Source organism: Taeniopygia guttata, chromosome Z, assembly GCF_048771995.1.
Source record: "Taeniopygia guttata chromosome Z, bTaeGut7.mat, whole genome shotgun sequence".
NCBI lineage: Eukaryota > Metazoa > Chordata > Aves > Passeriformes > Estrildidae > Taeniopygia > Taeniopygia guttata.
Window position 1 is genome coordinate 81,256,411 of NC_133063.1, and position 26,984 is coordinate 81,283,394.

Below are 26,984 nucleotides of genomic sequence, written 5' to 3' on the forward strand. Positions count from 1 at the left end.
GGGAGGCCGGCGCCGTCCGGGCCGGTGCCGCCCATGGCCGAGCGGCGGCGGGCGGTGCGGCGGTGCCGCTCGGAGCTCGCCCATGGCCGTGTCCATGTGCCGGGCCGTGCTGCCGGCCCACGCCGGGCCCCGCGGGGAGCTGGCCGCGGGGCCGCTGCTGCGCTGGATGGACGCGGCCGCCTGCCTCGCAGGTACGGCCGGCGGGGCCCTGCTCGCCCGGGAGCGGGAGGGGACAGCCCTGGGAGGCTTGGGGGAAGGTTCCACCCGGGCTCGGGCTGTGGCAGCGGTCACAGGGTGGAAGGGGTCACAGTGGTCATCCTGTCCCGCCTCGGGGGCATCCCGGAGCGCTGGACACAGCATCGGGCAGACACTGCTGGGACGGGCCGGTGGGCTCCGCTCCACACCTTCCGCGGGCAGTCTGTTCAGTGCTCACTGAAAATGTTCATCATAGAACCACAGAATCCCTTGATCTGGAAGGCACCCACAGGATCACCCAGTCCCGCCCCTGCCCTGCACAGACCTCCCAAATCCCCGCTGTGCATCCCTGGAGCTCTGTCCAAACACTCCTGGAGCTCTGGCAGAGCCTGCTCAGTGCCCCACGACCCTCTGGGGGAAAAACCTTTCCCTCATCTCCAGCCTGACACAGCTCCATGTTCAGATGGAACTTCCAGGGCATCATTTTCTGCCTGGTGGGCACCACCAAGCAGAGCCTGATCCATGCTCTGACACCCTTTTTGGACATTTGTACACGTGCCCCTCTCACCCATCTCTTCCGAGGCTGAGCAGACCCAGCTCCTTCAGCCTTCCCTGGTGAGGAGGATGCTCCATTCCCCCAGTCATTCTGGTAGCCTGCGCTGGACCCACTCCAGGAGCTCCACGTCTCTCTCTCTCGGAGCCCAGGAGATTTGGGGTCCCGTAAGGAACAGACACCACGAGGGTGAGGCGTCAGATGGCACAGGAGAGCGAGGATGGTGGTAGGAACGTGAGGACGAGGAGAATTTTAAAAACGAGCAGCAGAAGCGAAGAAAAGAGGTGGTAAAAGATAAGTAAGAGAAGGAAGAAAAGTACTAATTTAAGATTAGTAATCTAGCAATGTGTGCCAAAAAGAAGGAAAGGTGCCACTGCTTGGCAGGGGATTGGACTAAATGGTCTCCAGAGGACTCCTCCAGCCCTAACTATTCTGGGGTTCCGCGGTTCTGTGAAACAACCACAAATCCAGCCAGCGGGGTACCGGGGTGCGGGGTACCGGGGTGCGGGGTACCGGGGTGCGGGGTGCGGGGTGCGGGGTACCGGGGTACGGGGTGCGGGGTACCGGGGTACCGGGGTGCGGGGTACCGGGGTGCGGGGTACCGGGGTGCGGGGTACCGGGGTACCGGGATGCGGGGTGCGGGGTACCGGGGTGCGGGGTACCGGGGTGCGGGGTGCGGGGTACCGGGGTACCGGGGTGCGGGGTACCGGGGTACCGGGGTGCGGGGTACCGGGGTACCGGGGTGCGGGGTGCGGGGTACCGGGGTACCGGGGTACCGGGGTGCGGGGGTGCGGGGTACCGGGGTGCCCGGCTGGCTGTCCCCAGCCCGGTGACCGCGCAGGCTGCAGCGCCGTGCCCCACCGGGCTCAGCACCGACAGCCAGGACCGCCAAAGCAGCGGCGGCTCCCCTAAAGGAGCACGCCTCTCCCTTCAGCTGTGTGAAGGAGTGATTCCATTTCAGCCTTTTTAACCCTCGGAAGTGATCTTTGAGGACACACCGTGCTTTCCCCGCCTATTTTCAGAGATAACTCTTCCGATTTTGAGATGAAACCTCTGTTTTCTCCGAGCTCCTCTTGTGATGCTCACTAAAAATACGGGGCTGCTTGGGAATGAGAGCTCTTCTTGCCTGTTGTGCAGTGCTATTTTCCTGCTGGTCCCCACTCTTGCCTCTGTCACTCAGGACTTTGGAGCAGAGGTTCTCTGTGTTCATACAGCTCCTGGTTCACTGCAGATCTACTTTTTGACTGGAAGCTCTAGGTGCTAATGTCAAATAAATAATATATCACATTAATTTGCTATAAAATAAATAATATATCCTATTAATTTGCTATAAAACTTTACTATGAGGTGATTAAATGTTAACATTAAATAAAATGTTTTACCTTTTCCAGATTAGCTTTCATAATTAATACAAAAAGTGTGAGTTCTTTTTCACAGCCAAATATATCCCAGGGAGATGACTAACGTTCAAATTTAGGTGAAAACATTTCACAGCAGGTGATTTCTGGTTTTGAATTTTCTAAATCTTCTTTGTCTTTGTTTTTATTTAATTCCTGCATTTTTGGTCCAGCTCTAAGGACATGTACTTAGCTGCTTTCCACTGTTGTGACTGCACTAATAAATTAAGATTTTTACGTACTAATAAGTAGGTTTTTCTCCTGTATCTCAGAATCCTCAGCTCACATAAAACTTCCCCGCTGGATTGCCCTAGCTGATGCTCATGACATATTGTTTTGAGGGAGAATGATGAGCTTTCTATGAGCTTGGTAACACTCTATGACTCTTCCTGTCATTCAAAATGCTTGTTAAGGCTCTCTTACCAGAACGCTCATTTTTAGAAAAAGACCGTAGGTAGAGGTTTCCAAACTGAGTAAGGTAGTTGCTATCATCCAGTCTTGTCTCCTGATGTTACCCACAAAAACAAACACCCTTTACAACAGATTAATGATAAAACACGTAAAGTTTTACCTTATTTGCCACCTCATTTTTCCTAAGGGGCGCACTGCAGAGCTGCGTTACGGCGTGCATGGGAAGAAGCGGGATCTGCCTGCCACAGGGGAGTAGCTCCCTGCAGGTGCAGAGTGGTAACTGTGTGCCCCTGTGTCTCTTTTGAAGCTGAGAAACATGCTGGGATGTCCTGCGTGACAGCGTCCATGGATGACATTCAGTTTGAAGAGGCTGCCAGGTACTGACAACAGTCGGGTGTTTTCGTTCTGCACGTTCTTGTTTGGCAGAGATAAACCAAGGCATTATAAAGTGGGACACAGCAGAGCCGTGAACTCACCACAGTCACAGGGCTAAGTCTCAAAACTGTTCTTTTCTACCTGTGCCCACCCAGAGAGCAGATCCATCTCACAGGGCAGAAATAAACTTTTGTTAACTTTACTTGACAGCTGAGAGAGAAACTGATGGTCTCTGGCTCTAGGGAATGGCTGTAGGCCATTGCTTATCTCTGTTAAATAAGGAATATTACCTATAAAACTTACTGTTATCTGTGTTTTTATTATGACAAGGTCTCTTTCAGTTCGTTTCTTAATATCTTTTTCTTTCAACTACTTTAGAAAAAAGATAAATGGTTCACATTCACTGCGCACTGAATTAACTGACTCTACAAGATAACACAGGACTGCACTTGTTTTACCATTTTCCATGGTTTCCAGTGGGATAAAAGACACCATAAGAGGAAATTTGACCTTTATTCCTAAACCATACCTTTACAGAAAGCTAAAGCCATTGCTTTGTGGGTTTTGTGTGGCTTTACAAGGATCAGTATGGGAATTAATGAGTGGTTAGATGGGATAGGCCTGGTTACACAGAGCAGTGCACATGCAGTTGTGGCTGTGAACAAAGCAACACTGGCTGCCAGACGTACAGCTGATGGCACTTAAAAACTGTTCATAAGTGTAAAATAAGCAGCCACTCAGACTTGAGGCTGTTAGAGCAGTGTCATTAGAGTAAGAACTAAAGCCAGTGACAAAGAAGAGAACATGACCATACCAAATCTGGAACTCAGGATTCCTTGGTCTGTTTCACAATATTGAAGTGTTTGTCCTGCCTTGATTTGCTCTGTGTTTTTAATTTTATTCTTAGGGGAAAAAATCCTGTTTGTGAAAACTAATCAAAATCAGGGTAGTGTTTCCCTTTCAGGTGTAATAGTTCAGAGTTAGTAGCTTCAGAGCACTTTTCTGTCTTGTTTCTTGAGAACAGAGCTTCTGGAATACAAGAAAACATTTGTCCTTCCAATTTTGTTTCCAAATATTTCTAGCTCTTCTCTCACTTGTAATACCAATGTTCCATTTGTAACAAGAATTTCAGGAAGAAATATTAACTGTGAAAAAAAATTATTTAAGAAAATATTTTTCTCTGCTAGGTCATCCCTAATATCTTTCTTCTGGCTTACTGTGCAATTCCTAAATTTTGCCAGATCTAGTTCATTACACAAACATCTTGCATAAATAAAATAGTTCTTGCTTCTCTCTCTGGTAAATTAATAAGGTGTTTTTTAAGTAAGTGGCTTACTGTAATGTTTATTTACCTAAACCAGGTTACTAAAGCTTCTGCAGGGATTAAGTCTTTTGTGCTTATTTCAACTGAGGTGTAAACAGAAATTGTCACAAATCTATGTAGTTCAAAACTTAGTTTTATACCATGATAACATCTTCCTTTTCTTGTCATACATAGCAGCTCAGTGGTACTGATTTTCAATTACATCTGATTTAAAATTGCATTTATTTGTATTTTGTTAGTGTTTCGTATGTGAGCGATAGTCAGTCCATTCTGGGAAGTTTCTGACAGTTTTAAGTGGAAGTGTGCTGCTGTGTGACTTCTGCCCCTCCATATCTGTAGCTCTGAGCACTCTCCTTTCTGGGAGGGAGCTGGTGGCTCTCTTTGCTGCGCAGTTGGGAACAGTTGCCTTAACAGTTCTGCTTTTTCTTTACAATGAATAATGCAAAAACTGCTTCTGAGCATCCTCTGCAGAAGCTATTGAGGGCTGTGCACCTGCAGATGGTTTTAGTTCTTTGCACTGACCATTTCCCCACCCAAAGGATTCCACTGGTGTTCTTGGGTAAGAACAAGAAAGAGAAAGTTGCTGTGCAGTTTGTTGTTCCTGTCAGGTCCTCTGGAGGAGCAGGCTTCCTATTTCCTATTTCCCATTTCCCATTATTCTTCTGCAGTGGAATACACAATTTTAGTAAGCCTTTACCTTTAAATGTCCCAACTTCATTCATTTAAATTAGGAAGCAACTATTATTATTATTATTTTAAATAAACTGGGGTAATAACTGTGCAAAATCCTTTGCAGTGAATGTTTTGTCAGTACCCAAGTGCTCTGAGTTATATTTTACTTCAGTCCTGGCTGTAATTAGCTCCACTTTTCCTGGCCCAGGGCTGCTCTTTAGCATTTGTGACTCAGTTTGAATTCCCTGGAGGCAGTGGCCTGACACCCTTCTGCCTTGGCTGTGGCTCTGGCTTACCGTGCACACTGTGTCCTTTCACTTGCTGCTCAATGGGAGGAAAATTGAGGGCAAACTGCCTTCCTTCCACCCCCTCAGCACTGCTTGGGGCTGGGATTTGAGGGGTTTGGTAACAAGGTTTGCTCCTGTTATCAGCATGGAGCAGGTGCTTTAGGAATTCTGGAAGGAAAGAAAATATTTCCCCATTTAAATTTGTTTTGATGAGTAAGGAAAATGTAAAAGGTAATAAATAATGAAATAAATAATATAATAAAGATTTAAAATATATCTAAAATAATACGTAATATAATGAAATCATGCTAGATAATAATCTAGTAATATAGACTCTCTACAATTTTTACTATATAATAAAGTAAAAATTCTGTTTAGATGTTTTTTGCAGGTAAATGAGGAAGAGTGGTTTTCAGAGGGATGATGTTAGCACAGAAGGGACCAACAGTCCTGTTCTTGGCCAAGACTTGGAACATGAAGTCTTTCCCCATCCTTTAAAGATATCCAAGATATATATATATTTTAAATTTCCTCTGGGGTTATCTCCTCATGTGCACATACCTGTGTGCCAGAGGTGCTTGCAGAGTGTACCTGAGTGCTCCTGCAGCTAGTTGTGCTCAGTGATTTGGTGCTGGATGTGCTTTTGAGCAAAAGCCAAAATTTCTGGGTGTACCTGGAGCACACCTGCCATCAAGCAGACACCAGCAGAGAGAAGGAATGTTGCCATTAAGGTTGTGCAGAACTCTGAGTGGCTGTAATTTTATTGACCAATTCTGACTGGTGAATAACAGTGTTAAATTGAAAACAGTGGAAAAATCACTTTTTTTTCAGTGGATTTTCAGTGCAGTGTAGAAGACACAGACTGATTAATGAGATGTTCTTCACTACTTTTAGGAGTATACAGGGAGGCAGATTCAAGCCCTTATAAAGCTGCTATAAGGTCTTACTCTTCTTAACAGGGTTGGACAAATTATTGCCATCAGAACAAAGGTGAACAGAGCATTCAAAACCAGCATGGAGGTAAGAGATCATCTCTCTTTTCTCTGAAGATATTGAAGGAATAGAGCAGAGGTGAGAGCAGTAGAGGAGCACAGCGTGGGTCCAGGTTTGTCTGTTCCAGATATTTGCAGAAACCTGGACAATGACACTGCCTAATGGCACTGCTTTCAGAGTGTTAAAGTTGTGTGTTTCCTGTAAAATAATCCATGTCAGGGTAGCCACTGGGACTTAAAGCCTTTGGCAGGTATAGTGGGCAGGGTGGGATTGGTCCAGATCCACAGAACAGGTGCAGTTCAAAGCATTTTTGAAACTTCTGGTACAAATGTACATATCTCAGGTGTACAGTGATCTTAATCTTCGTACTGCAGCCAGCATGCAATGCCTTGCCCAGCCACTTCAAATCAGAACTGAACTTTGGGGGTGCTCTTTTTACATTGTGCCTGTGTCCAGTTCCCATTATTGTTAATGGGAGTGATGCATTTCACAGGTAATGTATTCCAAAAGTTTCAAAAAATTAGAAAAAATCAGAATTTTGATGTGTGTCAGGCCTATGCCACACGATCAAATCCAGTGTTTCACATTCCAGTGTTTCATTGTGCTTTGCACCCCTAAACACACTTTTTTTGCATGTACAGATCTTAGAAATTGATTTAGATGGTGACTCCAAATGCCACAGAAGAAAATGGAAGGAATTATCCATATAATTACATTAAGAGTCTTGCCTGTTTTTTGTAATTTAACCTCACAAATTATGCTAAACAAACAAAAAAGTTGTGATACTGAAAAACTTTTAGAGCTGACTTAATTTTGTGATGACCACAGATGTATCAGTGATTAGAACAGGTTTTTTACCTTTTCCCTTTAGCTGTAAGGGACTGATAAAAACTGCACTGTATTGTCTCAAATCAATTGACAATGATGTAAATACCCTTTTTGTCTCCTTCCCCCACCACCTTCTTCCTTGTAGGTTGGCATCAAGGTGACAGTACAGGATGTTTTGACTAATGCTGAAAGGATTGTGAGTGTGGCATATGCAACATATGTGGCCAAACCAGTTGGTGGTGGAAAGGTATTTTTCCTGTTTTCTCCTAAGCTTGGAGTGACTAAGTTTCTGTGAAATAACCCAACTTTTCTGGTTGTGAAGCAGAGAAGAAACATTGTTTATTCTGATCAGTGATAGGAAAATTGCATGGTCCGGACTTTATAAGGTAGAGTTTGGGGGTTTATTTCTAATTCGCTTCTCTGAAATGGTTAGGTGGTTGTTGTTTTTATTATTGTTTCCATTTTCTTTTGCAAACTTGTTCACTATAGAAGTGAGGTCTTTGTGAGGGCTACAGTAATGATTAAAGCAAGCACTGAAAGGGAGATCCTTGTGAGTCTCTTTCCTTTTCAAAAGTTGATTGCAGGGTGGGCTTTTTATCCTTCACTTCTCCTCTTGGGGAGGTTGTTCAGACATCACTGTTCAGACAGAAGACATTATTTTTAAGCTCACTTCCAACCTAAATTGGTTTTTTGCTATTTCTGTTGATTAGTTTTCACACCAGGGCTGTTTCTTCTCCCCAGTGTTTGGCTCCCTGGAGGTGTTTGGAAATCAGTCATGGTACCATTGTCCTTCACAACACCGTGCCAGACAGGCACAGTCCTTTTAGAGTTTCCTTGTGAGGAAGGCCAGACATTCCTCAGACTCTCTTAATAAACTCCCTTTGCATGTGAAATTTGACTTTCTTGAATGTGATGCCATGGATCTGACTTTCCTGTCTCACTGCATGTGTTAGGACAGCACATGTGGCTGTTAAACACCCACTGGAGACTGGCAGAGTCATCCCATGAGCAATTTACACATCCAGTCACTACTGCTCTCTCTTCTGAGGATGTGGCACAGTTTGGAGAAAAACAGACTGGAGCAGTTTTACTAAAACTAAAGCCCAGCTCTTGTCTCTGAAGGGCTAATGGCTAAATTGCTAGCCTGAGAGTACTACAATATTATCAAGAATAGTTTGTTATTAGTTTGATCTCATACTCATAACATAAACCTGTTTACCTTTTGCACAAATTTCTGGGGAGATTAATTCAGGATTAAATTGGTGATGATTAACTAAGATTAGGCTTAAGGCAGGAATGTCCCAGAGGGAGTTTGAGAGTTCAGTTCAAATTCCATCACAAACTAAAGTCTCAGAGACACTGAAGAGTATTTTTTCCAAATCCACTTTTCTGAACAACTGTCCCTAAAGTTGTACAAAGACAATCTCAACATACCTACCATCTTAATTTTTTAACTGGGCTGCCTGGGAAAATCTAGAAAGCTCTTGAAAAGGACTGGACAGGAGGCAATGAATCTGCAAGAGGGTTAGAGGGAAGAGTCAAAGGCTGAGAAACATTCATGGCAGCACTGCAAGACACAAAATATTGAATTTATCTGTGGTGCACTGCTTTGTGCATTATTTTAATGCTCCTGAGGCCAGGCCTTCTAGACAAATCTCACAAGTGATTGTTCAGTGTCACCTCTGGTGTAATTATCCAAATGTAGTAATTTTCTTCAGCCAGTACAAGTTTGGATGCTGTTTGTCACTGAACTGACATACACAGGAATTTGCACTGACACCACTGACCACTGCACCTGAATTTTTTTCTGGTTCAAAAATTCAAAAATTTTATCCTCATGAAAATTCTATCATCATTTTCATATTAAGTTTCTATTTTTCTGTCTTTTTTTTTTTTTAATGAGAACTGTCTTAAATACTGTGTGCTCTCATGGCTGTTTGTATTTAGAAGCAAAAAGCACTTTGGCAATGAATGATTCTGTAAGAATAATGCAGAATCTCTTTCACTTTATACTCTGTGCTAGTTGTATTATTAAACTTGTCATCTTGGGCAGCTGATAGGAAAAAGTTGTAGAAAATGCTGATGCCATTTTAAGTTCAAAGTGTGCTTTGTTACGATTGTGAAATTCAGAACAGTTGTGGCTTTTTCCTCTCCTTTTGCACAGGTTGAGTTAAAACCCGTACAGCTTCTGTCTGCAGAAGACCACCTGGAGCACAGCCTGGCTATTGAGAGGAGAAGAATCCGTCTGGGCTATGTCCAGGTCTTTCAGAAGCTGATGCAGGAGAGCAATAAGGAAGGTGATTTCTGTATCCAGCACAGAAGGTGGAACAAACACTTATGGGCAGCTGGAAGGAAGGAAAAAAGCAGACAAAACATCTCCTTGGGGTTGTGGTGCCAGGTAGAAAAGTCTGTGCCAGATTTGTGGCTAGAGGTCCAGAGGTGTGTGAGGCAGTTATTCTAATATCGTGGTATTTCTTTGTCTCTCAGAAATTCCAGATGTAAAAACACAGGGCTGCAGGCCAGGTGTGCATTGAGTGGATGTGAAATGCAGATCTTCACGTGTTTCTGTGTGTGAGGTTCCTCAGCTCACACAGAACTCAGCAATAAACACAGCAATAAACTTCTGTGGCACCAGTTGTGATGCAGACAGAAGCATGAAATTCACTCAGGTGTGTGGCCCTGTCTTTGCCAGAAAGCAAAGTAAGAACTGTGTTTATGTCCCGAGATGATTCCCAACAAGCAGAAGTTTCTTTACATGAAGGTCAAAAGAGGTAAAAAAGTTAGAAAAACTAAACAAAGAAACAGGTTCTTTTTTATTTACTGTAGTAATTTCTGCTTGTAAAGAAAGTTGTTGTCTTCCCCCACAAAAGAAATTACTCAGAGCAGTTAAGAAAATATGCTGGTATTTGGAAAATCTGAGCTGCCATGTATAAATAACAGGCATTATGTTGTTTTACTGAGGAGAGATTAAACCTGTTATAAACAAAGATCTAGCCTTAACAATTTAGTAAGACTTCATAGAACTGAAGAGTCTTGCTTGGTACGAGAAAATAAGCTATTTGTCTTCATGGTAACTGTCTCACAGGGCACAGTTTAGTAACCTCAGTGACAAATCAGAGGTTGATGGGTTTTGTCTCCACTGCCTTTCCTGGAAGCTTCTTTGAAGGATGTTATTGTAGCACTAATTCACCTCCTTAAGGAGACAGAAAAAGCAGAGTGCGAGAAGAGAGGAAAGAACATTGTGTGTAAAGGCTGCTAGGTAGCAACCTCATAGCCTGAAAGTGAGGTTTATTTGACAAGTGGATCTTAGGGAACACCTTGAGTAGGTCCAAATTGCAAGTTAGTCATATGTTTCCACTTACATAATCACAAAGTTAGCTAATTATGGCACAAGTCAAAAGTACCATTCAGGTCAAGCAGCTCCTAGCACAGATAGGCACTTTTAAAATTACCTGATGTAATCTCATGCCTAAATCTTTTCCTGCAAAACACCACCAAAAAGAATTGAGATTAGAGTGAGGATGCATGGCTACACTTGAAAGTGACATCAGAAATGCTCAGGTAATACCAGGTGGTTCAGATGCTCACTTCAGTCCTTTCACCCAGGTGTTGTCTCAGGCAATCACATGATTTGCAACAAGGTGAAATAATCGTGTCCTTCTCTAATCTTAATTAAACATACCTGTACAGGTGCCCATTACACACAGTGCAGAGTCTTTGGCAGACGTCTGAGGCGGTGCTGAACTGCTCTGACAGCCCTTGAAAGGCCCTGCTGGGGTCCTGAACAGCTCAGCACACACTGGGGTTTCAGCTGCTGCTCCCTCAGCTGGGAGAGGAACTGCCCCTGACACAGATCTGCCCCGACACAGAACTGCCCTGACACAGAACTGCCCCTGACAGATGGACACAGAACTGCCCCTGACACAGAACTGCCCCTGACAGACGGACACAGAACTGCCCCTGACACAGAACTGCCCCTGACACAGGGACACAGAACTGCCCCTGACACAGAACTGCCCCTGACACAGGGACACAGAACTGCCCCTGACAGATGGACACAGAACTTCTCCTGACACAGAACTGCCCCTGACACAGATCTGCCCCTGACAGATGGACACAGAACTTCTCCTGACACAGAACTGCCCCTGACAGATGGACACAGAACTGCCCCTGACACAGAACTGCCCCTGACACAGGGACACAGAACTTCTCCTGACACAGAACTGCCCCTGACACAGAACTGCCCCTGACAGATGGGCACAGAACTGCCCCTGACACAGGGACACAGAACTGCCCCTGACACAGAACTGCCCCTGACAGATGGACACAGAACTGCCACTGACAGATGGACACAGAACTGCCCCTGACACAGAACTGCCCCTGACAGATGGACACAGAACTGCCCCTGACACAGAACTGCCCCTGACAGATGGACACAGAACTGCCCCTGACACAGAACTGCCCCTGACAGATGGACACAGAACTGCCCCTGACACAGAACTGCCCCTGACAGATGGACACAGATCTGCCCCTGACACAGAACTGCCCCTGACACAGAACTGCCCCTGACAGATGGACACAGAACTGCCCCTGACACAGAACTGCCCCTGACACAGAACTGCCCCTGACAGATGGACACAAAACTGCCCCTGACAGATGGACACAGAACTGCCCCTGACACAGAACTGCCCCTGACAGATGGACACAGAACTGCCCCTGACACAGAACTGCCCCTGACAGATGGACACAGATCTGCCCCTGACACAGAACTGCCCCTGACACAGAACTGCCCCTGACAGATGGGCACAGAACTGCCCCTGACAGATGGACACAGAACTGCCCCTGACACAGAACTGCCCCTGACAGATGGGCACAGAACTGCCCCTGACAGATGGACACAGAACTGCCCCTGACACAGGGACACAGAACTGCCCCTGACACAGGGGTTTGGGCATGCACTGAGGGCTGGCAGCAGCAGCTCCTGGGAGAACAGAGCAAATGTTCAGCTTCTTGTTGCTTCCCTTGCAAACCACAAGGCTCTGCTGTGCCTTTCTGGTTTTATTTTCACTGAATCTGAAGCAAACTGCTCTCTTCACCAGGTGTGCTTTCTTCTGAAAGTGTTCACTGATGCACTGCTGCTGTGTTTCAGATACTTTTGAAGACAAAGATGCAGTTTCAACTGAGCATACTCACGTACAGAGCACTGAGCTTGTCCTGCCTCCTCATGCAAACCATCATGGAAACACTTTTGGTGGCCAGATCATGGCTTGGATGCAGACAGTGGCAAGCATTTCAGCAAGGTACTTTCGTGCAGCATTGTCTGTGCGTGTGGTTCTAAGTGGATGTGCTATTAATGTTAAAGATTTCACAGGGATTTATTTTATGAAGAATAGAGACCCAGGCCTTTGTGATTTGTTTCCTTCTCACATTACAGGAGGCTTTTGAACTATTTAAGTGGTACATCTCCCACAGCTTGCCATGGCACCGAGACTCACATTATTCTGTTACACATACAGAGCCTAAGGCAAAAGAGGCTGTGTTACCTTCCTGGGAATCTCTGCAGGAAGATAACATTGGACACAGGAGCAGAAACCTGCCCTCCTTTGCTTGGTGCAGAGTTTTAGAAACAAAGTTAGTTGCTTAATCAGGGTAAAACCAATATTCGCCCTGTATCAAGTGACATCCAAAAATGAACAGCCCGCTAGAACTTAGTCTGCAAATCCTCATGTTGCCAGAAGACAAATAAGTCAGAGAAAAAGGATCCACAAAAACAGGCTCTGTTTTGTTGGTGTGCACACAGAATGGATGCATAACCCTCAGCAAGTCACTTGACCTTTCAGTCCCTCTGAGCTGCACATCCTATGGCTTGCAACAAGTTTAGCAGTTTAAAGAGCTGGGACATCTTCAGGTAAAAAGAACGGAGTATGTTTTGTGACAATGCTTGTCAGTGTGACCCAGGCACATAATCACTTAATTCCTCTTCCCTGGAGTCAAACCGTTGTTTGTCTCCCTTCCTGTTCCTGGACGCTGCACAAAAGCTCCTTTGTAAGCAGTACTCAAGTTTCAGTCTGAATTCTCCTTGCATACCGAGTGACCTAATTCACTGCAGGGACGTTAGCTATGTTTCCCCTTTTTATCTTTAATAATTAAATGGCTTCTCCATTCATTATTCATATGGTTTTGATTTGTAGCCAGTGGTTGTACTGATAACAACAGATTTTCTGTAGTGGTTGGATAAACAACTTGTTTTAGTAACAACAGAGTGCACTGACCTTACCCCCAAATGCAGTTCCAGTGGCTTGAAGGGACTACTGCAGATTTTCACTATAATATGACTCAGAATATTTACCTGTTTTCATCTGATAAATTTTACCATGTGGGAGTCACATTTAGATTTAAAAAAAAGGAAGGGAGACATCAGCAAATGGAGTACCGGACAAATTTTCTTCCAACTAATTAATGTCAAACATGATTACTCATGTTCAAATTTCAGGAATAATAGCTGGTGTCAGAGGCTGGCTGAAAGTAGAGATGATGTAGATTTTGCTTGAGAAGTAACTACTTTCACTATGAACCTTCCTTTAAAGGTTACTCACTCTCCTTCTCACCTCCCCACCGCCTTTCTTTGGTCAATACATGAAAATCTTGCAGATAGCAATAAAACCATTTGAATATTAGTAATATTAGCTTGAACTTGATGGATACTTCCTTATTCTTTACATTTGCAATAGAAGCATTCAGGGTGTACTTCTGCAGGAAAGAAATGAATATTTAAGTCTGATTTCTGGTTTGTTCCTCTCCTCATCATTATTGTGTTTGCATCTTTAGAGTGAACATTGTAAATAAAATCAACACTTAGCATTTAAAATCAGAGGAGCAAATTATTTTAATTTAATTACAAAGTAATTCAAATGTATTAGACTATTGAAGAGATGTCCCAGTCAGTTAATTAGCTGCAGATAATTGTGTGCATTTAACAATCCCGGTACATTAGTTTTCAAAGTGCAGCTGAGTTAAAAGCTAGAAGTGCTACAAAACTGTGTTTTCATTTAGAAAACTTCACCATGGAACAATCTATCCTAGATGTGCACATGGGCTCCTTACTGAGAGCAGTGAGTTGCCTCAGAGGCTAAAAATAAATGTCATATGTTGTATTTTGTCCCCCCTTCCTGTGATGCACAGACATCCCAGTAGAAAGTGAGGGGCTTTGACTACATGCAGAACTGGTGAAGAAAACTGATTTTTTGCCTGCTCCAGAGAGCTTGGAAATGAGATTCTATTCACACAGACTGCATCTGATAGCCATGTGAGAGTTTTTTTATTCTCATTTCATATCACACTAGCAGAAAGCATCTAAAAATGAGCAAAAAGTTCAAGTATTAAGACTAGATAAATTGACATGGCATTGCTTGGACACTGTCCCTGGTGCTCAGGCTTTCTGCTCAGGTTTCCTTTAATTGTTTAAAGGCTTTAAGGGCTGGCATTTTTACACTGCTCGGGAGCCTGCTCCCCGTGCAGTCCTACAGAAATTAATGGAACTGTGAGGTAAGTGGTTACTCTGTAGGTAAGGGCTTCATGGTCTGGCTTAAGGGAGGGCAGTCTCAAGCAATGAGAATTAATTGGTGTTTGTAAAAGGCGTTGGAAATTAAACAGCACGACATAAGCGGCGTTGTGATGGTTGAAGCTCGAGTTACAAGCTCTTGGAGCTGAACAGGCTGGCATGGAGTAGATCAGTGTGATTTAGTGACCTTCCAGATCCTGCAAACGCCGTTTCTGTAGTCAGCACCGCTGTGTGTTTTGGTCTGTCTCTCTGGCTTTCTGTTTCAGCCGCCTGTGCCGTTCACACCCCATCCTGAAGGCAGTGAACATGTTCAAATTCTGGGGGCCATCCTTCGTGGGTGACCGCCTCGTCTTCAATGCCATTGTCAACAACACTTTTCACAACAGGTAAAGCTCCTCATCTGTTGTCAGATAAACACTTTTCACAACAGGTAAAGCTCCTCATCTCCAGCACCAACCCACTCTGTGTGTTTCAGGTCTCATCAGTAGGGTTTTCATTAGTGAATTAATTATTTTTTAGGTGTGACTTTGAAGTATGTATCTATATGTGCCCTTTTTTTGTTGTTGTTTCACTTTTATCATTGGAAGTTTTAAAAAAATTATTCCCTGACTTTTTAGTTTAAAGATCGCTTGTCACCAAATCCCACTCCTGCAAATGCAGACAATAAATATTCCTCTGAAATTCAGGGTTTTTCAAGGGCTGAGTTGCTCCCAGGGATGTGATTCTTCAGAAGATGCCAGCTTCTTGCCAGGATCTTCCCATCTTGGCGTTTGTTGACAGACTGGGTTCTATTTATTGCTTATTTTTGTTAGTGCTATTTAGCTGCTGCAGTAGTTTATTTTATTTCAGAAACGTGTCCTTCCAGATTGAGTAATTGATTTGCTGTGCTACAGAAGGTATTTGAGTCACACCTGGAGGTACTGCAGTCCCTTCCAGCATGTCTCAGGGCTGCTTCTGCATCACTTGCAGCAGCTCAGTGATTCAGGTAAACTTCCCTTCCAGTGTGGAGGTTGGTGTCCGTGTGGAGGCTTACAACTGCGAGGAGTGGATCAAGGACCAGCCGCGGCACATTAACAGTGCATTCCTCATTTTTAATGCTTTGAATGACAACGGGGAGCTGCTCACCTTCCCCAGGGTCAAGCCCACTGCTCAGGTGAGCTCTCAGGTGGTCGGCACAGCCTTCCTGGGGAAGCAAGGACCAAGCAGGGCACTGCAGTGCATCTCCTTGTGGGAGAGAAAAGCTCCAAATGAAATGTTTGCCCTCGAGTGAGAGGTTTGTTGTTGCTAGCTTCACTCTTCTCTGAGAAATGCATATTTTATGATTGGCTTTTCACAAATATTAAATGGAATACTATATCTATTGTGTTATATTGATTAGAAGTGCTGTATTAACATTTTAATAGTATGGTAAATGTAGTTCTGTAGTTAAAATAGAAACTCTGTATGTGGGTTTTTTTTTTTAAGAAATGAGAGACTCACTTCGAGATAACAGTCACAGAACCCCAAAATCTTCCAGACAACAGAAATTTACGGTTTTCTTGTCAGAAGAAGCTCATTTCTTCAGGCCTTGCTCAGGCTCGAAGACACCGTGGGGATTGAAAGAAGGAGTTGGCATACTCCAGAGAGAGTGTCGTATTTTAAATAGAATGTATGCATAAGCATGAAGTATGTATGAATATGCAACAGTGTATGGTTTTTAAGGGTGATTCCTTTGTTCACAAAGCATGCTTGTCGGGGCTTACGTGCCCAGGAGCATCCGGACATCTGGAATTCTTTGTTCTTTATTGCCTTGTAATTGTCCTAACTCTAAATTTTTATTACTCTAATTGTATTACTATTTCTATAACCATTTTATTATTATTAAACTTTTAAAAATTTCAAAAACAAATGATTGGCATTTTCACATCTTCCAAAAGTGAGAGGCTCCGTGGAGGATCCTCATGACTATAGATTCTATGGTTGATGGGCAGAGAGGAAGAATCTGATGTGTTTGGAGATTTTTCCACTTGTCTATGCCTTGTGCAAGTTCCACTAGCTGTAGATGAAATTTATAAGTATTCGGGGAATAGTTATTTTTGTAAACCCTTAACAAAAAGGAGAAATAGAGTGAATAAAGAAGTCTGCAGGAATCAAATCCCATGACGTGGGTGGGTTTTTCAGTTCCTTTGACATGGAGATCTCAGTTCATGTTTCCCTGAAAGTGGTTCATGAAGCACTTGAAGCAGTTTGAATGCTATTGTTGAATTATTTGCTGTGGTGACACCTATCACTAATCTCCTGCTTCAGTTACAAGAATTTCAGAGAGCCAGTGTAGGCAGAAATTAAATTATTTTTTAACATCAGAGACCTTATTTCTTATAGGATGGGAGCTAGACAAATGAATCAAGGTGTCTTATGTACTCACTGGGGTAGTAAGTTTCACTACTATCCATTGCAGGCTGTCCCAAGAGGAAAAACTGTCTTTGGAAAATACAATTTTTCCTTTGTGCTTTGAACACCAGATGATGATAAATTGGGTTAATTGTTTATTTGGTGGGTGGCACATTTAGAAAGAGCAGAATGTGGTGCACTGCCCAGCTGCCACTGCTTTAGGACCACAGAGTACCAGGAGGATGCCACAATGGTACAACTCTTCTATCACACTGGTGGTTTTTTTTCAGATTTCAGAGAATATTGCTAAGGCAAAAAATAAACCACCAGTTTACTTGGGTTAGCTTGTGGAATAGCCATTACACAATTACTCTTTATTTGCTTGTATTGCTGCTCTGGCATTTGCCCATCCGTAGTAAATAATTTTTAGTTGTCTTTTTTCAGGCTTTGTTCTAAAATAATGAGATGTGTTGCTCTCTGGTTCACTTTTCATGCAGGATGGTGTGAGGAGGTACCACGGAGCTATTGCCAGGAGGAGGATTCGACTCACCAGGTATAGCTGGGTCACTGGCAGGTCTTGATCTTGAAAACTTGATTTCATAATCCTCTAAATAAACTGAACTCTCCTTAAAGTATGTATGACTGTTATATGGCTACACTTACAAATAATTTTGTTTCAGTGGCATTGAAATTATTAGAGGCTACTTGTTTCAAAATCAGTTCGCTCTGGAGGTTATTGTGTTTCACTGTCCTTCTTGGAAATAAAAAGCAGTTATTGCAAGCCACAAATTGATAAAGTAGCTGTATTTAGAAGACACTTAAGCCTATAGAAAGTGATTTTTCCTAGCATACACAAGAGGTGTAAAGAACCAATTTATGCTACTATGTCTCTTTTTAATTATGTTTTAGAAAATGCATGCTATCTGCTAAAGGAGACAAGCCTTCTGATGCCTGGGAGACAAGCAACCAGGTAATCTGTAGGTGCTTAAAAAGCTGTATTTGTGCACCTTTTGGGGTGTGTGAGGCAGCTGTTCAGGCTGTGGCAGTACAGGCGGACCCTCTGAAGTGCTGTGGACTCGTGAGGAACGGGTGGATGTGTAACACAGTGAAATTTCTCTTCTAAAATGAGACAGTAGATGATTCACTACTGATGCAAGAGCAAGTGCAATAGAAAGGATAAAAAATTGTCTTTAAAACAAACAAGTGGTCCCTTGAGGTCTCCTGTAGATTTATCCTTCAGTGTCCCCAGCTGTTAAAAAAGCTGAATTCTCCTATAGAGAAAGTAGTTCAGGGTTTTGGTTTTTGTTTTTATCCGGCCACGGAATGTCTGAAAAATTGCAGTTTAGTAAGTGCTAAGGGTGGGGGGAGAGATAGCAACAGAGAGATGAACACTGGAATAGCACAAATCTGTGGAATGAGCAGTGAAATCATGTTCATTCCCAGATTTCCTGCACTGAGTGTCTCTGGTCTGGACACGCCCATGTCGTGCAGTGAATGGTGTTGAACCTGAATTTAGGTGGATTTATAGATAAACTAAATGTTGTTTCAGTGTCCAGTTTTTGTGACTAAAGCAGCTTTTTTTTTTTTTTTTTTTTATGCCAAACAACTAATATAAATATGAACACAATGATGCAAAAGGCTTGCTTAAGATTTATTTCCTATGAAATCAAAACCTGTCAGTAAAGACTCTAAGGCTGTATTCTCTTTATAGAGTGGTTAAATGAGAACTCCATCCATTGTAGCCAAGCATAAAGAATGGATATATTTGCATTTTCTTTGCTTGTGAGCCTGCTGTGTAAAGCAATTGCTGAGATGGACCCAGCTTGGTAGCAAAGAAGAGGTTAATATTCGAGTAGATTGTAATTACTTAAGAGGAAGATGGACAAAACCATTAATTCAGTGGTCTGAGAGGTTATCTGTATTGTCTCCCTGGTGGTCAAAGTTGTTCTTCACAGCTTTATAACTGGAGAAGCTGAAAATAATGTTTTATTGTCCTTTAATTAAGATTGTTTTGCCAACAGCCATGTGAGTGTATCGGGAAGCCACTGGAAGTGTTTTAATTCAGAAACTACTGAAGTGTGTTTTCACTTACAAGGAAAATAAACATTTGTTTGCAGTTGAAGCATAATGATGGAAAAAACCCAAATCACCTAATTTCTGCAATGTTCAGTGAAATGTACCTTTACCCCTCCATTTTCAGACTCGTGTCTTGTGTTTCAGGCTTATTTGAGTTACAGCAACATAGCTGCACTGACACGCCTGGCAGGGAAACCAGGGTGGGACATAACCAAGACTCTGGATAATGTAAGTGCAGAAAAGAAATTACAGAAATCTGAGAGCAAAGCACCCCCTTGTTTGTGAAGTGGTGTTATAAACCCAAAATCAGTGAGGACACTTGTGTAAACTAGTTCTAGGAAAAGCAGAAGGAAGTCAAAGGAAACCCTGGTGTTAACCCTGTTGCAGTGCATGTTTTCCAGAAAATGGAGAGACATCTGGCATCTGCCATGGCTGGGTTTCTGAAATGTGGCTAGTGATTGGCAGTTTACTTCAAGATTGTGTAGATCCAGAGCTGCTTTGGCACAATAAAATAAAATACTACTTTTGCAGTATTCTAGTCTGTAACTATGTATGAAACATTGCTTAGTGACTCTCCCATGTAGACAGTAACATACTTGAGTAAGAGCAGATACAAATCATGAGGAATTCCAGTGATGGCAGAACTGCCAGTGCCATGTGTGGGTTGTTCCAGTGGTCAAATATTTCAGCAAACACTGCTGTGCCAAATAAACAGCAGACAACACTGGTGCTGGGGAAAGCAAGCTTGGACCAGCTTGTGGAGACAAGCAGAGATAACAACTGGGGTTATCCCTCCTGGGGACAGGAAGGCTTTGGGGAGACCTTGAAGCACCTCCAGGTACCTCAGGGGTGCTTACAAGAACTCTGGAGAGGGACAGCACAAGGGGAATGACCCTAAAATGCTGAGGATTTGTTCCCTTTCCCTGCAATGACCCCAAACTGACTGACAGTTTTTGAAGGTAAAAAATGGCACTGTGGTGCCTTTGACACAACCACAAAACCTGTAAAGCTTTAGAGATAATCCAGCCTTGCCAGTGTTCACTTAGCAGAGAGGTGTTTTGACAGCTGCACCTCCTGCTTTGTTTTGTGATTTCTCAAGTCTACAGGACTCACAAACATGATTTCAGTTCTGTGCTGTAGAGGAATATTGATGCAGACCTCCTGTAGACAGTTTTTAAAGCTCTTAAGCATTTAATTTTACACCAAACTTTACTTCAGCAAAGTGCTTGGTGGATTATGTTGGGGTTTATTTCCTCTTCCAAGACAGGACAATCCAGAGAAACACAAAATCTGTGTTGTTGCAGAAATGCAGCATAACTGAAAGATTGCTCATTTTTGATGCAGAAAAAAAAAAAAAAGCCCAATAAAACCTCAGCAGTGATGATGAACCATATGAATTTTACATTGGAAATTAAATTATGTTAAACTTCTCAGGATTTAAGAAGCAATAAAGCACATGAATTTGGAAATAAAATCCCCTAATTCTGAGCATTCTGTTGTACCCATTCTCTTCCATTATATGGGGTTTGTGAGAGGTGCCAAACCCTTCTTTTGTGTGATCATTGTTATGTACAGGTTATTCCTTTGAATTCTCTGTGCTGGGGTTTAGGCCTGTGAGTAGAAATAGACCCAAAATAATCAAGGCACGATAGTACAGATGTGGGACAAGAGATGCAAAACTGTGATTTTTAAGTAGTTATTCAGAGTATCACTAGTTCTGGGTGCTCTGCTTCACAGAAGAGAAAAAGAAGGACATTTTGGAAAGGAAAGTACTGGGTTGCTCTAGGGGCAGGAGGGCTGATTTACCTGGACAGAGGCATGTGGCATTTCCCAGGAGCTCCTGATAAAATCTGCTTGAAGTCCAAAATGCATAACATTTATGCATCTAAACATTTACAACAATCATTCTTTGTTTCTAACAGATGCTGGCTTTTTGTTGTTTCTATTTTTTTTTTTTTCCAGGTGAAAATCTGGACCCACGAGGAGGGTGCTGTGCTGTCATTCAAGGTGGAGATGCAGGTGAAGGTGCCATCCCACGTGGCCTTCTCCCTCCTGTCCGACTTCAGGCTCCGCCAGCGCTGGGACAGACATTTCCTGTGAGCCCCTGAGCCCTCCTGTGAGACCCTGCCCCGTTGGGAACAAAGTGTTGTAGGAGTCTGACATCACACATTCATCACTCAAAGAATGGGTTTTGTTTTTTTTTACTACTGAAGAAGTAAAATTTGGTTTGTGCTGAATCTGGTTCCAACACACAAAGTGCTCTGTCAAAAGAGAGGGACAGGAAAGAGGTTATCCTTCTCTCAAATGAGCACAGTCCAGCCAGTCCTACACAGGTGTATGTTAAAAGTGACAAAACCCAAAACAAGTGAAAAAAGAAGTTAAAAGTAAGAACTGAGGTGGACATATTGTGTGTGCTAGCTTTAAAAATTAAGGAAAAGCTTAATTAATGTTTGTTCATTCATTCATTCATGTTGTGCTGAGTTGTGCTGATGCTCAATTTCACTGTACACTCAAAGTGAGAAATCAAGAAATGGGGTCCTTCAAAATGCATATTTCCAGTAAAACAACATGTTTGGAAGTCTGTATGATTTGAAACAGGTTTTGGAATGGCTCCAAAAGGTGTTTGTGGTTTTTAAATTTACCTTTTATGGTGTAGAATAATGTTAGAGACAGTTAAATTGAAATTATACTAATTTGATTTGGTGAAGCATTTTCAGTTAATTGTTCCATCCTGAGAGATTTTTAGCAGAGACTGGAAGTGGAACCTTAGGGATATTTAAAAATCTACAAACTCTACTGAATTTACAACTTGTAACAAATGAAACCTAAAGAAACACTGCTGGTGAGGTGTTGCAGAAAACCTAAATGTTTCACTCTCTCTGCCTTGCTGCTGGAACATGAAAACCAAAGTTCCAGGGTCAGGATGGAGCTCATTTGCACTGAGGTTGAGAGGGGCTGCTGCTGCACAAACAACAGGGCCTGAGGCGTGTGCTAAATGTCTTCACCAATCACTTGTTTTTCAAAGTCTTAAAAGTTCATTAATAATAAAATAGTTATTAAAAATAGTAATGAATTTAGAGTAATAAAAATTTGGACAATGAGGATTAGGACAGTACAAGAGATTAAAAAGCAAAGAATTGCTTATTTCCAGATGTTTTTGGGCACTGAGCTGCCAAAAGCATGCCTTGTGAGCAAAGGAATAACCGTAAAAGCAACAGCTTGTTGCATATTTATGTATTCATATATCTGACACATGGTGCATAAATTCCTTGCAAATTAAGAATTTTTCTAGTTTTTGTCAACTCCTTCCCCTTAATCCTGGTGGTTCCATAAAGACAGAGAGAAGGTGGAAGGATGTTTGTCTGTTCTGATAAGGAGGCTGTAACTCTTCAGGTTTTGTGTTGCTGTTGTATCTGTGCAAAGAGTTTCTTGTTTATCTTATCCTTTTCTTGAGCTAGTAAAAAATACATCACAGAGCTTCTGTTTTAACATTATGTTGTAACCTAAAACTATATTTAACACACTACTTAAGAGAATTAATACAGCATAACTTTCCAACTTTACACATACAATATTCATTTTAATATTTGCAAAAAGCCAATCATAAAATGTGCATTTTTCACACAGGACGTGCGAGGTCCTGCAGGCTGTGAGTGAAGAGGAGAAGATCTACCACGTTACCTCTGCCCCCACAACAGGCCACCAGCCCAGAGACTTTGTGATTCTGGTGTCCCAAAGGCAGCCCTGCAGGCCACAGTGAGTATGGCTCTGATTTTCACTCTGAGCACAGCCTGGAGTCACCTTGATCTGTGACAAAGATGGCATTTGACTTTCTAAGCTGTGAGATTCCTTTGCTGATGCCTGAGTTTGTGCAACCAGATTTGCTTTGCAATGTGAAGGTGCAGTGAAATAAATCCAGATCATAACAACTTTTTAGCATAGTCCAGTATTGGTTCTTTGGTAGTGACTCTATGGGAATGGTCTACCAGGAGGGAAAATAGGCCAGAATTCCAAATGGGCAAACGGGGGAAAAAAAATAATGTCCCAGAGAGCTTGTCAGTGGGCTGAAGCATCTACCTGGCAGTTTGTTTTCTGTTTGTTTGAAGTGACTTTGTACTCCCTTTCCATGTAATTACAGAGTTTTCACTCAGCCAAGGAAGTTCTTGAAACCTCACACATTTATTGTATCTGTAAATTCTGCCAAGTCCCTTGCTCAGTTTAACATACCTTGCTTTTTAAAGTTTTATTTCTTTTTTTTATTAGATCTCCTTTTGTTTTTACATAGTGAAACATAGACAGATGGAACCTTTTGGTGTATCTCATCCTTCTCTGTTCTGTTTCTTTTTTCACATTCGGCAATTCTTCAGGTTAGCACTAAAAAGCAGTATTCTGTACTGTGCTTTCCCCTCCATGAGGGGATTGAATGAGTTTGGATACCTTGGCTCTGGCTGCATTGGGTAAGGGTTGTTCCCTGGTGCAATAAACGTGGGCTGAGGAGAGCAGGCTAAAGGAAAAAGAAAAGGTGGGGAAATGTTCCCCGGCTGCCACAGAGGTCTCCTGGACTGGGGTGTGTGCTGAAGCCTCACTGGGGCTCAGCAGGGCCCTGGCTTTGGACCAGGATCGTGTAAAACACCGGAGTCCTCTGTCCTCCTGTGACAATGACGTGCTGTGGTCAGTGCCGTGAAGGTTTTCAGCAGGAGGAAGGGTGTGATGCTTGTCCCTGCCCTGCAGGGAGCCCTACACACAGGAGAAGGGTGTGATGCTTGTCCCTGCCCTGCAGGGAGCCCTACACACAGGAGAAGGGTGTGATGCTTGTCCCTGCCCTGCAGGGAGCCCTACACGGTGGCCGTGAGGTCGGTGACGCTCAGGGCGGTGCCCCCGAGGCCGGAGTTCTGCAGGAGTGAAATCCTCTGTGCTGGGTTCCAGATCCACAGCGGCAGCAGCAGCTCCTGCACTGTGAGTACCCGGCAGGGCCGAGCTGTGCCCTGCCCTGTGCCCCTGCCCTGGGTACCACCTCACCTGAGCTGACAGTCTGTAGAGAGAACAGCAGAATATGTCCAAAAAAGGAGTTCAGTCTGGGTGTGTGGAGTCTGTCGTGCCCAACTTTGGCTAATCTGTTAGAAATGAGCTCTAACTGAGCACTGGAGGCTGCCCTGCTCCTCCAGAGTAATTCACTGACTCCTAAAACACACCTCCAGAGGATGTGCGTTACACTGGTCTCTGGTGGTGTGTCTCTCTTTCCACTGACTACAAAGGCCAAGGAGTTAGTTCAAATTAAATTCCTCGCCTGAACTTTCATATCCCAGGAATGACAAAATCTGATTCCCATCTCTGGAGCCATGCCAATCTTCTTAAAACTTCCCCATTTAAAAAAACACATTTCTGAAAACTTTGAGCAGCTCTTGCTGGTTGCAGCAACTTTTTCAGGCAACAGCTTTGTTCACAAAGCACACACATTGAACACGTTATGCACAAGTGTTTCTAGCTGCACTGCTCTGTACATTTACCTGCAGATGCTGGAAGGTCTGAGAGCAGTGAGGATACCCAGATCACTGGAGTGCTGTAAAAAAGGCATGCTTTTTGCAAATTATTGCCTTCAGTTTCAGAAGCACTGTGTGCTTCTATTCATATCCATAAAAGCTGTGGTAGTAATCCAGGCTCTGCAAAAAAAATTACTAACTTGCAATCCATAGGCTTTTCTGTTTCATTTACTTTTGTTCAAACAGGTGTGTTACTTCAATCAAGTGACATCAGGAGTTATGCCTTACTTAGCTGCAAATCTTACTGGCTCATCAAAATCCATTGAAGACACTGCTTTGGAGTGCATAAAGTTCTTGGAGCTGGAAGACAGCAAGTGCTGAAGTTAAAAACAGATTTCTGAAGGGACATCTGAAGATTATCAAGCAGTTCTGGTTGAAATTCCTGCAAGGGTGTCAATCATTCTTCTGTAGGTGACTTGCTTCGGATCATGTAGTCAGTATTGGGCTTCAGCCTGAAAATACCTGGTACAAGCATTTTCTATCAAACCAAGCTTAGGCCTTAGTCTCTAAATTCAACCTTTAATTTAAAAAAGATTAAGGAACAGATTCTGCTTTTGATTGCATTAATGAATTTTATATAAATGGAGGCAGCACTTGGCTCAGTAGAGCTGTAGTTCATAAGACCATTTCACTATTTTAATGTTACATTAAACAGAGTGGCACCCAGACTGTTTTAAAATACCATCCCTTGTAATCTGCAGAAACCAGTGCTACCAAGTAGCTTTGCCTGTGCTCTGACCTGGCTGTGCAGGTCCTTGCACACCATTATTTATAAACTTAGTGGCCATGTAAATTAGTTTTTGCTGATGTCTGTACTTGTCGATTTATGTGTGACTCCCAATAAATTATTGTTTCTGAGGTTACAGATTTCATCCCAGTATTGGGGGTTACAGAAGGCTGCCCTGCATTGCTGGTGGGTTCTGCAGGAGAGCCCTGAGCTCCAGCCTGTGCCAGCTGTGCCAGGCTGGGGAAACACCCAGCAGCAACCCCTGTGTGTCCAGTCCTCCCCAGCAAACACAGCGATGGCTCCAGGGCTGTGCTGAGCTACAGCTTTAGGTTATAATGTTAAAATAGAAACTCTGTGGTGTAAGATGTTTTTTTACTAGCTCTGCTTTGTGTGCTGCTCTGTTCAGAGCTGCGAGTGTGTCACCAGCATTTGGATCCTGGCAAAGATTTGGATCCTGCAGTGCCACCAGCGCCAGGGTGAGAGCTCTGGGGGCTGCACAGCTCCCACCCTGCAGCCAGCCCAGAGCCTGCTAAGGGGATTTACAGGGCCCACCAGCAGTTTGCAGGTGAGAAGCGTGGCAGGGCTGTGTTATAAATGAAAATTTGTCCAGCCAAATTAATATGAAAAATAAAATATTTATTTTACAATCAAATTTTATCTAGCCAGCCACAAGGAAAGAACAGAGCCGAGCCCAGGGTCGGCCCTGGGTGTGCAACAAGGAGTCAGCCTCAGCAGAGGTTTTCCTCCATGCCCACACACCTCCATCCTGGCACAAGCGGTTTTTATAGGGAAAATTCCACCTGAGGCCAAGATTTCAGCAATCAGTCTTTTCTTCTATTCAGAGTCCATATGTTAATAAGATTTTCCTTTTTGGTGATGAGGGAGAACAAATCACTGTCCGGAGTTTGTTGAATCCTTTGATGAAATTTACGGGAATGCTGTATTCACATGTATCTGCCTCAGGATTTCCATAATATCCATCTCGGGTCATTCACGCTAAGGATCAGCACCTGGGGTTTCTGTATCTCCCCAGCCATGGCCCATCTCCTGGCGAGCCGTACCTTCTTACTTGTAAATCAGTTTCCAATCTACACCCGGTCTCACCTGCGCCTGTGAGGGTGGGGGGGGAATCCTAATACAAACATGTATACTCTAACAAATATTCAATATCACATATATCATATTAGAAATGGCGCAAATTATATCTACTACACATAAGTGTCACCTCTCCGGTGTCCCCTGCCCTGTGGCTCAGTTTGGGCACAGCTCTGCCTGCTGAGCCACACCACCGGGCTGCGTGCTTCACTGGAACACAGAGACAGCCCTGGAGTCCCAGCGCTGGTGAAGAGAGACCCCTAATGCTGGCTCTGGACACAGCCAGCCCAGAACTGTCAGTTTATGGCTTTACCTTTTGCAGGTGCTGTCCAAAGCAGGTCTGTGCAACAGCAGTGTGTGCACCTAACAGAGGTTTTGTCCAGCAGGTACAGCTCGGATTGCTCTGCAGGAGCTGCACAACCACTGCCTGCCTGGTACCACCAGCACCACGGCCCCAGGGCTGCACGAGCACATTACAAAGCCAAGGAGCTGGGAAATTACATAAAAAGGTGCTTTTTAAACAATATACTTAATTCATACAATAGAAAGGGAAATTCTTCTTAAGCTGGGATAAATGTCT

General features: G+C 43.5%; 1 protein-coding gene across 5 annotated transcripts; it reads left to right on the forward strand.

The window, feature by feature from the left end:
- On the forward strand, positions 1-25,445 carry ACOT12 (acyl-CoA thioesterase 12). Of its 5 annotated transcripts, none has more exons than XR_012052828.1 (15): positions 1-191; positions 2,864-2,933; positions 6,174-6,234; positions 7,181-7,282; positions 9,200-9,332; positions 12,185-12,335; positions 14,863-14,982; positions 15,599-15,749; positions 17,464-17,519; positions 17,876-17,936; positions 19,187-19,270; positions 21,005-21,138; positions 22,670-22,798; positions 23,823-23,998; positions 24,769-24,908. XR_012052828.1 is itself a non-coding variant. In XM_072921944.1 (15 exons), the coding sequence occupies exons 1-15, from the start codon at positions 83-85 to the stop codon at positions 24,901-24,903; spliced, it is 1,623 nt and encodes a 540-aa protein (XP_072778045.1). In that variant the 5' UTR covers positions 3-82; the 3' UTR covers positions 24,904-25,445. The 5 variants fall into 5 exon arrangements, 4 of the variants coding, with proteins under 4 accessions (XP_072778046.1, XP_072778045.1, XP_072778047.1 ...); XM_072921944.1 differs by having other exon boundaries at positions 3-191; positions 23,872-23,998; positions 24,769-25,445; XM_072921946.1 differs by lacking the exon at positions 1-191 and adding an exon at positions 1,616-2,013 and having other exon boundaries at positions 23,872-23,998; positions 24,769-25,445.
- The last annotated feature ends 1,539 nt before the right edge of the window (positions 25,446-26,984 follow it).

What these genes read in the sequence shown, in the direction of transcription:
- ACOT12 (XM_072921944.1), top strand. Translation starts at nt 83, where the DNA reads ATGGCCGTGTCCATGTGCCGGGCCGTGCTGCCGGCCCACGCCGGGCCC. An exon ending in CAGTTTGAAGAGGCTGCCAG is followed by an intron (nt 2,934 to 6,173) that starts GTACTGACAACA and finishes TCTTCTTAACAG; the next exon opens with GGTTGGACAAATTATTGCCA. An exon ending in AGGAGGATTCGACTCACCAG is followed by an intron (nt 17,520 to 17,875) that starts GTATAGCTGGGT and finishes ATTATGTTTTAG; the next exon opens with AAAATGCATGCTATCTGCTA.